This window comes from Lipotes vexillifer, unplaced genomic scaffold (assembly GCF_000442215.2).
Source record: "Lipotes vexillifer unplaced genomic scaffold, Lipotes_vexillifer_v1.1 scaffold680, whole genome shotgun sequence".
Classification (NCBI taxonomy): Eukaryota; Metazoa; Chordata; class Mammalia; order Artiodactyla; family Lipotidae; genus Lipotes; species Lipotes vexillifer.
The window spans coordinates 1,731,788-1,746,489 of NW_006780838.1; the positions used below are offsets into that span (position 1 = coordinate 1,731,788).

At 39.9% G+C, this 14,702-nt stretch overlaps 1 protein-coding gene across 1 annotated transcript in view; it reads right to left on the reverse strand.

Annotated features, from left to right (window-relative positions):
• Nucleotides 1–14,702, reverse strand: part of RPA1 (replication protein A1) — a 53,341-nt gene that overhangs the window by 18,762 nt on the left and 19,877 nt on the right. The window contains exon 5 of the mRNA XM_007454203.1: nucleotides 10,193–10,281. Coding sequence (XP_007454265.1) covers nucleotides 10,193–10,281 — 89 coding nt within the window. The remainder of the gene's footprint in view (nucleotides 1–10,192; nucleotides 10,282–14,702) is intronic.

The window sequence follows — 14,702 nt, forward strand, 5'->3', positions numbered from 1 at the left end:
ACACTGATTTCATTTCCTCCTGCCAAAGTTACTCTTAACTGGTACAACTAAATGGGAGTTAACAGTGCCATTAAAGAGTAAAATTAATTTAGCATCAAATTAAAAGGGTTAAACATAACTGATTATTTAGTTCTTCCTACAGAGAGAAAAATTGAGAGGGCTCATTTACAAGGAAAAAAGAGCCAAGATTACTGACAATAAATTTTTGTGTTTACGTTTTAGCTTTTCCATTACCTCTGAATTTACAGAGTGTCATATGAGATTGCTTGGGAGGACTGTTCTCCTTTGACAACGTGTCCTATGAAGGAACATTCTGAAATTCTACAGTGAACCTTTTTTTAAATCAGTAGAGGAAAGATGAGTTGCTCAGTAAACAGTATTGGGGCCAAGTGGTTGGAAAAAAATTAATCTGTAATTTTTTTTTTTTTTTTGCTGCATTGGGTCTTCATTGCTGCGCACAGGCTTTCTCTAGTTGCAGCAAGCGGGGGCTACTCTTTGTTGCAGTGCGCAGGCTTCTCATTGCGGTGGCTTCTCTTGTTGCGGAGCACGGGCTCTCTAGGCGCATGGGCTTCAGTAGTTGCAGCACAGGGGCTCAGCAGTTGAGGCACGCAGGCCCTAGAGGGCGTGGGCTTCAGTAGTTGCGGCACGTGGGCTCAGCAGTTGTGGCTCCCAGGCTAAGGAGCTGTGGCTCGCAGGCTCTAGAGCACAGGCTCAGTAGCTGTGGTGCACGGGCCTAGCTGCTCCACGGCATGTGGGATCTTCCCCGACCAGGGCTCGAACCCGTGCCCCCTGCATTGGCAGGCGGATTCTTCACCATTGCGCCACCAGGGAAGTCCCTTAATCTGTATTTTTACCTGCTTCATGAAATTTTATTCAAATGAACCAAAAGATTTAAACATTCAAAGATGGACCCATGAAGATACACAAATCCCTGCTATACTCCACCCTAGCTCCTCCCCCTCCCACTGTCTCAAACACATCTACACTCTCAAGTCCCTTCCTCCTCTCCACGCCCGCTTCTCCAAGTATCTTGCTGAACAGGACATGGTCACAGGATCTTGCTGATCTCTTACATTCATTTCCATCAAAATGTAACTAACCTTTATGAGGTATCTATGGTAGAACAGTGGTTACCAGGGACTGGTGGGAGCGGGGAGCGACTGTTTAATGGGTACAGAGTTTCAGTTTGGGGTGATGAAAGAGCTCTGGAGGTGGATGGTGGTGGCAGTTGCACGACAATGACTGTACTGAACGTCACTGAACGATACAACACTTAAAAAATGACTTGGGCTTCCCTGGTGGCGCAGTGCTTGAGAGTCCGCCTGCCGATGCAGGAGACGCGGGTTCGTGCCCCGTTTCGGGAGGATCCCACATGCCGCGGAGCGGCTGGGCCCGTGAGCCATGGCTGCTGAGCCTGCGCGTCCGGAGCCTGTGCTCCGCAAATGGGAGAGGCCACGACAGTGAGAGGCCCGCATAACGCAAGAAAAAAAAAAAAAAAAAAAAAAATGACTAAGATGGGGCTTCCCTGGTGGTGCAGTGGTTGAGAATCTGCCTGCCAATGCAGGGGACACGGGTTCGAGCCCTGGTCTGGGAAGATCCCATATGCCGTGGAGCAACTGGGCCCATGAGCCACAATTACTGAGCCTGCGCGTCTGAAGCCTGTGCTCCGCAGAGAACAAGAGAGGCAGCGATAGTGAGAGGCCCGCGCACCGCGATGAAGAGTGGCCCGCACTTGCCACAACTAGAGAAAGCCCTCGCATAAAAACGAAGACCCAACACAGCCATAAATAAATAAATTAATAAAAAAAAAAAATACTACTGACTTTTAAAAAAAATGACTAAGATGTAAATTTTATGTTATGTGTATTTTACCACAGTTTTTTAAAATGTAACTTATCTATTTACCTATTGCAAAATCAATATTTTTAAACATTTTAACATATGGATTAAAATGCTATAATTTCTTTTTAGTAGTACATAATATAATGGTATAGTTTTATAATCATTGGATTCTTAGAGTCAATGAAAATAGTATATTTAACAAGACTCCAATTAGGCCCTGTAATAGACATGTTCATAATAACTACAATTTTTTGAATACTTACTATGTACCAGGTACAAGGTTAAGTGCATTATTCTGTTTACTCTTTAGCTCTCTCTATAAAATATATATAGATAGTATTATTGTACCCATTTAACAGATGAGAAAAGTGGGTTTAAGAGGTCAAGGAACTTGCCCAGAGTCACACAGGAAGAGACAGAACCTAGTCTTGAACCCAGGTTTGTCTGACTAGATCTATTCAACTTCACCACCATCTAGTTAATTTTTAATCCTAAGCAACCAATTCTGGAAGCCAGAACTCTAATTATATAAAACATAACTAATAACCACAATATCTGGTAGTAAGGAAAAGCTACTAATCCATTTATTAGAGCAATCCTTAATTCCTGCTTTGGACCACATTTGTAAATCTGGCACATGAGACAGGAGACATTCCCAAGTCAAATGGATGGCAAGAATGTTGGTGCATTCTAAATAGCAACAACTGCCCTTCAGTTTAATGCACTGCGATACAACCAATGACCGTAAGACGTAAAAGAAACCAGTAAACAACTAAATAATAACCTTCCTAAAAATTAAAATTATACCCCAAAGCAGTAACACAGATATTCAACTTCTGATATCTTCAGTTTTATGTCACCTGCAAACCAATTCATTCCAATAAGGTGGATCAAGGTCATAATTCTTAGACCTTTTTGCTGTATGTTAGCTTCCTATCGCCGGCTCTGACCCCGGAGGGATATAGGATATTTAAAAGCAGACTCTAGCTCCTCAAGTTACTTGCACTCACACCTATCACTTTTATTATCATTATAATAGTAAATGAGCCACCAGCTGAGAAAAATCAGACAACACAGTATACAGAGTAACAAAAAACTCAATTTCTACCAACAATTACTTTCTTAACAACCACCACAAAGAACTTAAGGAAGAGTCAATCCAATAATTACAATTTCTTATTGGCAGAAAATGGACAGAGTCAGGCTGAAAAAAATTCCAGCTCGTATCTTTCAATAATGAGTGATACTAATATCACTAATATCACTAATAACTAAGCAACAAGTTAAGAAATTTAAGTCTAATACTGTGGTTAGAAATAGTGTAGGTTCGTAGAACTAGTATACATACTGATTAAAAATATATATAATGGTGGGCTTCCCTGGTGGCGCAGTGGTTGAGAGTCCGCCTGCCGATGCAAGAGACACGGGCTCAGGACCCGGTCCGGGAGGATCCCACATGCCGCGGAGCGGCTGGGCCCGTGAGCCATGGCCGCTGGGCCTGCGCGTCCGGGGCCCGTGCTCCGCAACGGGAGAGGCCACGACAGTGAGAGGCCCGCGTACCGCAAAAACAAAACAACAACAACAACAAAAATTTATAATGGTAAATATGGGAGATTTAAAGTCATCCAACCCAATATTGTATGAAAATTGAACTGTTTGAAATTTTACTTCTCACATTTTGAAAATTCTGTAAGTATCTTTACTTAATGTGGTACTAGTACCATAAGACAATTTCAATGCACATTTTGGAATTCCTTTGCCTATTTCTGGGCTGGGTCCAGTGAGTTAGGTCATCTGATACATCACAGGTCTGGGTTAGGTGCTAGGAGGATACAAATCTAACTTTACTTCTCTATCTACTAGTAACAGTCTCCTTGCTTTCCAATAGACAATTAGAAACCATTTCTGTTAAATACACCCATAAGGTAGTAGTCACTATGACAAAACTATTTTCATGATGGCCCAAGTAACAATGTGTTATTGATCTGGTTACAATGAAATTCAATAGCAAATACTCTTTAACAGCAAAATTCTCTCTCATCCCTCTGCACTTTAACAGACGCTGAAGAAAGGGAAGAGCCAGAGGAACTGGGTATTGAGACAAAGAAGTATTTTCCATAGTTGTATAGTTCTGACCTCAAGTGGTAAGCATCTTTTAACCCTTTCATCTCCATCTTTACCTCAAATACTTTTGCCCCTGAAAGGCAAAATGTCCAAAGCAACCATTCAATTAAATACAACAAAAAAAATGTAAGAAATCTGGCCAAAGGTGATAAGTTGGGCATAATCATCTCTCCCTCACCCCTAAGGCATCCAAAGATTTCACAGAGGTGCTAAGTATCACTTTGCCTTGACTCTCCTTCCTAAAAGCTGAGAATAAGATAACCAATGTGTTCATTTTAACAAAATTTTACTAATGCAAAACAATTGTGATGTTCCAATTTAATATTTTAGAATTCTACCTGAATAGGCTCCAGCTTTCCCTTTCCAATTTAAAATGCCAAATTATTATGTTTGGTGTAAGTAAAAATTAAATCTAGAACGTTTCATTTCTGGAATAAGCATGGTGATGACCTCGTTCAAAACCTTGCCACTTCTTCTAAAAATCATAGAGAGCAACAAGAAGAATGAATACCCGTCCCATAAACAAACATCCCACATACAGACTCTGCACCTTTAGTGAAACTAGGGGAAAAAGACAAATTGCAAAGTATGTGAAAGTGAAGCCCAAAACACCACAAATCAAGACATCACAACTGTAAGAGAGAAGCAGCATGGATGATTTAAATACAAACAATGAAACTGCACAAGTACTAGAATAAAACATGGGTGAATACCTTTATAACTCAGTGAGGAAGACCTTTCTAACTATGGCTCAAAACCCCAAAGTCATAAAAAAAAAAAAAAAAAAAAAAAAAGGGGGCTTCCCTGGTGGCGCAGTGGTTGAGAGTCCGCCTGCCGATGCAGGGGACACGGGTTCGTGCTCCGGTCCGGGAAGATCCCCCATGCCGGGAAGCGGCTGGGCCCGTGAGCCATGGCCACTGAGCCTGCGCATCCGGAGCCTGTGCTCCACGGCGGGAGAGGCCACAACAGTGAGAGGCCCACGTACCGCAAAAAAAAAAAAAAAGAACTGGAAAATTCAACTTCATAAAAACAAAAGTAAACTGCTGCATAGCAAAAAAAACACCATAAGTCAGAAAGACGTTGTAATTCATATCAGAGACAAAGGACTAATCCCTCTAATTTTTCTTAAAGAACTCTCTTAAAAATTGAGAAGAAAAAGATACACAACCCACAAGAAAAATGGACAACACAACAGTTCACAGAGAATAAAAAGCCCTTAAACATTTAAAAGGATGCTAACCTTGCTCAGAATACAAATTAAACACTACTTTGAGATGCAAGTTTTCATCTATCAGATTGGTTAAAAAATCAAAAGATTAACAACATACTCTGTTGGCATAGCTGTGAAGAAACCAGTATTTTCATATACTGCTGGAATGCAAAATGATACTAGCCTATGGAGGGAACCCAAGCATACCTACCTACCACAAAGGCATTTATCCATTGATCCAACAATCCCACCTCTGGCAATCAAACCCCCTCTGACCATGTACCTGCATATGTATAAAGTTATCTGCTGCAGCACTGTTTTAATAGCCAGAGTATGGAAACACCCAAGTGCCCATCAATAAAAGGCTGCTTAAACTATGGAATAGTCACACAACAGAATACTCTATACTGTTAAAAAAATAAATAAAAATAAGGAAGATCTCTAAGTATATGTATGAAAATATCTCTAGGCCAAAATTTTTAAAAAACACAACAGGATAAAAAAAAAGAGACAGGATAGTGTACACAGTATCCTGCCTTTGGTGTAGGTAAAGTGTGGATTATGAATGAAAATATATAATTTATGTATTTGGTTATATTTTCATTAAGAAACACCTGAAGGGGGAATTCCCTGGTGGTCCAGTGGTTAGGACTCCAGGCTTCCACTGTACGGGGCCCAGGTTCAATCCCTGGTCGGGGAACTAAGATCCCACAGCTGCATGGCATGGTCACAAAACAAACAAACAAAACAAAAAACCACCTGAAGGGACTTCCCTGGTGGCACAGTGGTTAAGAATCCACCTGCCAATTCAGGGGACATGGGTTCGAGCCCTGGTCTGGGAAGATCCCATATGCCATGGAGCAACTAAGCCCATGCGCCACAACTACTGAGCCTGCGCTCTAGAGCCCACAAGCCACAACTACTGAGCCCGTGTGTCACAAGTACTGAAGCCTACGTGCCTAGAGCTTGTGCTCCGCAACAAGAGAAGCCACTGCAACGAGAAGCCCGCTCGCCGCAACTAGAGAAAGCCTGCGCATGGCAATGAAGACCCAACACAGCCAAAAATAAAAAAAATAAAATAAATTAAAAAAAAAAAGATGTGGACTATATATACAATGGAAAGCAAAAGCTTCATTCTTTGAAAAGGTCCGTAAAATTGATAAACCCGTAGTCAGACTTACCAGGAAAAAAAGATACAAATCACCAATATCAGGTCTAAAAGAGGTGACATCACCAGAGTTTCTACAGACACTAAAAGGGTAAGGGACTATATTTATTTTATCCAATCTGATAGTTTCTGCCTTTTAATTGGAACATTTATTCTATTTACTTTGATATAAGCCAATAAATTCAACAACTTAAATAACATGGTCAGATTTCTTGCAACACACAATCAATGTGAATGACTATGTATCTGTTACAGGAACTGCATTTATAGTTCCATAAAAAAATATATACGTAACAGGGCCAGATGGTTTCACTGGTAAACTCTACAAAATATTTAAGAAAGAATTAATACCAATTCCACATAAACTCTTGCATAAAATTTAAGAGGGAACACTTTCTAACTCATTCTCTGAGGCCAGGATTACTATGATACCAAAATTAGACAAGGTATGACAAAATTACAGACCAATACCCCTCATAATATAGATGTAAAAATTCTAAACAGGGCTTCCCTGGTGGCGCAGTGGTTGGGAGTCTGCCTGCTAATGCAGGGGACACAGGTTCGAGCCCTGGTCTGGGAGGATCCCACATGCCGCGGAGCAACTGGGCCCGTGAGCCACAACTACTGAGCCTGCACATCTGGAGCCTGTGCTCCGCAACAAGAGAGGCCGCGATAGTGAGAGGCCCGCGCACCGCGATGAAGAGTGGCCCCCGCTTGCCACAACTAGAGAAAGTCCTCGCACAGAAATGAAGACCCAACACAGCAAAAATAAATTAATTAATAAACTCCTACCCCAACATCTTCTTTTAAAAAAAAAAAAATTCTAAACAAAATCACATCACATCAAGTGGATTTGCTTGATTTAGCAAATCAAATCCAACAATACATAAAAAGTAGAAAGAGATCATGACATATGTACCCCAGAAATCATAGATTGGTTTAGCATTCAAAAATTAATGAATGTAATTAACCAATGAAAAAAGAAAAACGATATAATCATCAACAGACAGAAAAAAATTTGACAAAATTCACCTTTTATTCCTGATAAAAACTCTCAGCAGCCGAGGAATAGAAGTAAACTTCCTCATAGTGATAAAAAGAATCTATGAAAAACCTACAGCTAACATAATACTTAAGGTGATAATACTTAAAGGAACAAGATGTAATAGTTAAAGGAACAAGACAAAAATGACCAGTAAGGGTTAATATTTTTTCTTATGTATTGGCCATTTGTTTTCCTTCTACTGTGTAGTGTTTCTTCTCATCCAATATCTGCTTTCCTACTGGATAATTTTTCCTTGAAAAAAATAATATCAATAATAATAATAATAAACATAAAAAAATTTTCCCTTGTAAAAAATTTAGTAAATATTAAAGATTAACACTTTGTCAGACTTATCTTTTGTAACTACTTCATCGTAGTTTATGTTTGCACACCTTTCTAACATGCAAAATTTTAAAGTTTAATGTAATCAAATATTCATTGTGAATTACTCCAATCCATTTAGAGCCCTATTCTCTTTTATTTCTTTAAAATATATATATTTTAAAATTTATTTTGGCTGTGCCAGGTCTTAGTTGTGGCATGCAGGATCTTCATTGCAGCATGTGGACTCCTTAGTTGCAGCATGTGGATGCCTTAGTTGCGGCATGCATGTGAGATCTAGTTCCCCGACCAGGGATCGAACCTGGGTCCCTGGCATTGGCAGGTGGATTCTTAACCACTGCACCACCAGGGAGGTCCCTATTTTTATTTTTAATGGTTTCATTTTTTAACTTTTTAAACAAATCTGGAATTTATCTTGGTGAGCAATGAGGCTCTAATTTTTTTTTTTTTTGGCCATGCCGCGCAGCTTGTGGGATCCTAGTTCCCAGACCAGAGATTGAACCCGGGCCCTCAGCAGTGAGCCCACAGAGTCCTAACCACTGGACCACCAGGGAATTCCCTCTAATTTTATGTTTATTTGACTTGATGGAGGGGCAGACAAGCCTTCTCGAGTCAGTGATTTGATGATTCTTTGACTTTTTTTCTAAACTATTATTGTCTCTCTTGTTTAAATTAATTAAATTTTTCTGATTTCATTGGGCTTTCCTATATATTTTCACAAGAAAATAAAAGTTATTATCAAGAGATAATCACTGTTGAAAGGATTCTGCAAAGACAGCAGAGTAGGAAGCACCAGGAATCTATCTCTCAACCTAGACTACAACTGCACTGGCAGAATTCGTCTGTTATAACTACTTTGAATTCAGAAGTCTGTAGAAGGCTTGCAACTTCAAGGGAAGGCTTGGTTGGTGAATTTCCACCAATACCAGCCCTTAGCACAGTAACAGCTACCCATTCCCCACCCCTCAGCCATGCGGCACACAGCAGTGGACCTGTTCCTGGAGCAGCCTGCACACAGTTTCTGGAACTGAGGTGGGCAGAAAGGACCCTGTCCTCCATATACTGGGGATCTGTGCTGTGAATGCTGCTTCTGATCACAGAGGTGCAAAGAGACAGTGACCATTGTGGTTATTTCCTCCAGTGTTGCAAGCCCTAGGTCCTCTGATGAAGTGCCTTCCAGGGATTTAAAGGGCTGGCACTCTTTCTTCCCATTTCATTTTTCTCTTCTTCCCCTTTTGGGAGACCGACATTAAAGACTAAGATATTCAAAATAACTGCTAGCGGGGCTGGAGGTCGAACTAATCACCAATGATTCAATCAATCATGCCCAAGTAAGGAAGTCTCCATAAAAACCCCAAAGGGCAGGATTTGGGGAGCCTCTGTTGGTGAACACATGAAGGTCCGAGGCAGATGGCACACCCTAAGGGCATGGAAGCTCTGCGCCCCTTTCCCCTTATGCCTGCCCTTCTACCTCACTGTTCCTGAGTTATAGCCTTTGTAATAAACCGGTAATCTAGTAAGTAAATTGTTTCTCTGAGTTCTGTAAGCCACTCTAGCAAATCACTCTAATTAAACCTGAGGAGGGAGTTGTAGGAAGCTACAATTTACAGCTAGTTGGTCAGAAGCACAGATAACAACCTGGACTTACTTTTTTATTTTTTTTTAATTTTATTTATTTATTTTTGGCTGCGTTTGGTCTTCGTTGCTACACGTGGGCTTTCTCTAGCTGAGGCGCACAGGGGCTACTCTTCGTTGCGGTGCGCGGGCTTCTCATTGTGGTGGCTTCTCTTGTTGTGGAGCAGGGGCTCTAGAGACGTAGGCTTCAGTAGTTGCAGAGCGTGGGCTCAGTAGTTGTGGCTTGCAGGCTCTAGAGCACAGGCTCAGCAGTTGTGGCGCACGGGCTTAGCTGCGCCGCAGCATGTGGGATCTTCCTGGACCAGGGCTCGAACCTGTGTCCCCTGCATTGGCAGGCAGATTCTTAACTACTGTGCCACCAGGGAAGTCCCAACCTGGACTATGGCCTGAAGGGGAGCGGGGGCGAGGGGTGGAGGCAGTCCAGTGGAACTGAGCCCTTACCCTGTGAAATCTGAGGCTAACTCCAGGTAGCTAGTGTCAGAACTAAATTGAATTGTAGGAGACCCAGCTGGTGTCCACAGAGAACTGGAGAATTCCTTATCAGGGGGAAGAAAAAAACCCCATACATCTGGTCACAGAAGAGCCAAAAGTATGTATGTCTGTTGTGTGTAGAGAAAAACAGAGGAGAGGTTTTCCTTTACAGAGTCCTACCATCATTTCTTCAGTATTGGAAAAAAAAAAAGACAATGAAAGAATAATCTGGTTGCTAGACTCCCAAATCACTAGTTTTAGTAAGAGTGACAAATCAAACTATATCAAAAGGAAGAATTCCAAATCTATGAGGGGGTATTCAACTGAGTGCTACAACCTATAAAAAACATTTTACCTTCATTATAGGGCACTGGATTGCCAATCTTTAATCCAACTTCTTCAGCTGACTTCAAAACTTCTAACTCCATCAAAATAACCACTCTCCTACAAAGGCAAAGAAATAGAAACATGTTAGAAAAAATAAACTCAGAAGCCCTTCAAACGACAAGCTACTTAAAAAGCTTCCCCCAGTAACCACTGTGATAAAACTATTTCCCTTTGTAAATTGTTTTTCATTACTGAATAACTTGAGAAACATATGATATCAATTCCTACATAAACATTTCCCTTAATCTTTCACTGTATCATTATCAAGGGCTTTTATGATTGCAGGGTTTTCATTTCCCAGCTAGTTCCTTAATTAAAATGCAGTGTCCTTACTACATACTGTATCTTCAAGGAGCAAATGACATGATAAGAATTTAGATTACTAAACCCAAGAACATGTGGCACAAGAGATGATCTGTTTTCAGAAACATATACTTAGCTGAACAATTACCTTTTCCCAGTGAAAACCAGGACTACAGATATTTTTTAATTGTGATTACTATTAACTAAGAACTTCCAATTCTTTGTCCACCTTTAATTCTGATTAAAACCTTTCAATAACTTCTCAAGGACCTTTGGCCAATAGTTAAAAACCTTTTCACACAGCCTACAAGGCTCTGTAAGGTCTGGCCTCGCACTAACCTCTCCAGCTCATCTCGCGCCGTTTCCCCGTGGTGCTCTGCTCTCCACCATCTGTTTCCTTCCAGCTCTTGGTGTACATTCCGCTCTCTCCTGCCACAAGGCCTCTGTACACGCCGCTTTCTGATTGTGATGGTCTCTCATTCTGCCTCATCTAATATTCAGACGCTTCCTTAATCTTTGGTTTAGATCAGTTTTCTGTTATAATCCTTTCTACAGCCATCACTTCTTTCCTTCAGGTCACTTCTCTCAGGTTTAATTAATATATATTGACATATAATTATTAATATTTGGGTTAATTATGTTCATTATGTGATTACTTACTCACATATGATATATTTTAGTTGTATATTCATTATTTATTATCTATTTCTCTTACTAAACTGCACTTTCGGTAATGGCAGGTATCCTCCAGTGTTTACTGTAGCAACTGGTCCACAGTCGTTGCTCAATACGTGCTTGAACAAGAATGTCACGATCACGTTCGTATTTTAAAGAGGACTGCAATATGAAGGAATCTGAGGGGAACACAACTGGAGGCAGGGGGAACAACAGAAGGAAGAACTGACGGGGCCTGAATTAGCACAGTTGAGACAGACATTAAATATAGTAGATGGGAAATTCAATTCCCTGGCAGTCCAGTGGTTAGGACTCCATGCTTCCACTGGAGGAAGGACAGGTTTGATTCCTAGTCAGGGAACTAAGATCCTGCATGCTGCACAGCGCAGCCAAAAGGAAAAAAAAAAAAAGAGTAGATGGTCTGGAGCAATTATTTAAACAATAAAAGGCCCAACCTCATTGTGATGGATTCTTTAAATGGTCTGACTGCTGTATTTTGGATTTTCACACGCAATTGATCAGTTTGTGCTACCTTTATCAAGTTTTCATATCAAGATTATATTACTTCAATAAAATAAGCTTGAAACTATCTGTTTTTGAATATTACATACAGATTCACTATAAAAACTCTGATATTTAGTGGTATTTTAACTACCTTCCAAAAGTATCCAAATTTTGGATAACATAGAAAAATGGAAGGCTTATTATCATTTAGCATTACCCTAATACCAAAACCTAAGAAAAAACCCACTAAAAAAACCCAGATTTTATTTTGTAATATACATACATCCTAACTAAAATATCAGCAAGATGAATCCACCAGCACATCAAAAGAATACACCAATATCAACTTACAGAAAACACAGATGACAAGGACACATTACAACTTTATAAAGATGCAATCAGCAAAATCTAGACTATGGGAAATGGTGCATGAGGATAAAGTACAAATGACCCGGTTTCTTCAACAAAAAAACACTAAGAGAGGAAAAAAAGATACGGAGGAGGAACCTAGATTCATAGAGACTTAAAAGAACTATCAACCTACTGCAGTGAGAACTTTACTTTGGATTCTGATACAGACAAATTAATTACACACACACACGAATAGTTGGAAACTGAACAGTGACAGAATATTTGATATTGTAGGTGTAAAAATGGAATTTTTAAAAAAGAATTACTACCTTTTAAAGATATATACTAAAATATTTGTGGAGGAAATATGTCCGAGATTTGCTTCAAAATCATAGAAGAGGGTAGATGTGGAAGGCATTTAGATAAAACAAGATTGGATATCAAGTTATAATCTGAAGATGGATAACAGGATATATAGGGATTCACATACCATATTCTTGAATGGACTTAGTATCAAATACTATGTGAATTTACTGCAGTTCTTTGTATTCCAACAGGACTTCTGTGGTTTTTTTTGATACTTGAAAGAATAAATATGGAAGAATAATAATAAATACGGAAGAATAAACATAGAAAAACTACCAGGTGGGCTTCCCTGGTGGTGCAGTGGTTAAGAATCTGCCTGCCAATGCAGGGGACACACATTCATGCCCTGGTGTGGGAAGATCCCACATGCCGTGGAGCAACGAAGCCCGTGCACCACAACTACTGAGCCTGCGTTCTAGAACCCGCGAGCCACAACTACTTAGCCTGCATGCTGCAACTACCATGCGCCTAGAGCCCGTGCTCCACAAGAGAAGCCACCGCAATGAGAAACCTGAGCACCACAACTAAGAGTAGCCTCCACTCGCCGCAACTAGAGAAAGCCTGCGCACAGCAACAAAGACCCAACACAGCCAAAAAGAAATAAACTAAAAAAAGAAAAAAAAAAAAAATGAAGGGCTTCCCTGGTGGCGCAGTGGTTGAGAGTCCGCCTGCTTGATGCAGGGGACATGGGTTCATACCCCGGTCCGGGAAGATCCCACATGCCGTGCAGCAGCTGGGCCCGTGAGCCATGGCCGCTGAGCCTAAGCGTCCGGAGCCTGTGCTCCGCAACGGGAGAGGCCACAACAGTGAGAGGCCCACGTACCGCAAAAAAAAATAAGAAAAACTACTAAGAAAATTTGGGGGGAGAAAAAGTAAAGGAAGACATCATCTGCATCATCTGTAAGTTACTAAAATATTCTACAGATGATACTTTACCTAGAAACACTATGGCAGATGTAATTATCTGTGTTGATGAAGATGTGGAGAAACTGGAACCCTCATACATTGCTAGAGGAAATGTAAATTACTGTAGCCACTCTGGAAAATAGTCTGGCAGTTCCTCAAAAATTTAATCATAAAGTTACCATTTGACACACAATTCTACTACTAGATATATATAAAATAAATGGAAACATGTCCACACAAAAACTTGTAAGCAAACGTCCACAGCATTATTCATAATAGTGAAAAGGTGGAAACAACCCTAATGTCCAAACGACTAGATAAACAAAATGTGACATATCTATACAATGGAATACTATTTGGCCATAAAAAGGAATGACGTACTGACACGTGGTACAACATGGATGAACCCTGAAAATATCATGCTTAGTAAAAGAGGCCAGCCACAAGGGACCACATATTATATGACTTCATTTATAAGAAACGTCCAGAATGAGCAAATCCTATAGGGATAGAAAGTAGATTAGTGGTTGTCTAGGGCTGGGGAGGACAGGGAGTTTGGGGGTGATATCTAAAGGGTACAGGGTTTATTTGGAGGGCAATAAAATATTCTAAAATTAATTGTGGTAATGGCTGCACAACTCTGAATATAGTAAAAACTATTTTACACTTTAAATAGATGAACTGTATGGTATATGAACTATATCTCAAGATGTCACCAAAAAAAAAAGAAAGAAAAAACAAACTCTGGCGCTGACACGAGACTAGACAAGCAGATCAAAGGAAAAGACGGCAAACAGAACAGAGTCAGATAAATGGAATACTAGTCTCTCTTTATCTGTCTTTGTCACCAACCATCAACTCTCCACACAGCTATCAAAATAATCTCTTGGAAACTTTAAAAAACTTAAATCAAATTGTACCAATACTCCCCTGCTCGAAAGCCTATAGCTTCCCATCACACTTAGAATAAAATAAGCTCCTTACTGTAAGTCTTCCATGATATGGACTACCCATTTGGGAAAAATTAAGCTAAATTCCTCCTTCATACCCTATATAAAAGTAAACCTCATATCAAATCACTACATTGTACACCTGAAACTAATACAATACTCTAAATCAACTATACTCCAATAAAAAACAAAAATCAAAACCGTAAATAACTTAAAATAATCCCACTGCTTTTAAAACTAAAAAAAAAAAAACCTCAGATGAACCAAAATCTATTTTAAAAAATCCACAGAATGTCTGAAGAACTAAGAAGTATTTTTAAATAACCCAGTCAGGAAGCTTCCTAAGCAAAATACAAAATTCAGAAGCCATAAAGAAAAAAATGGACAAAATTGACTAAATTTTTTAAAAATTCTTTAATTCCA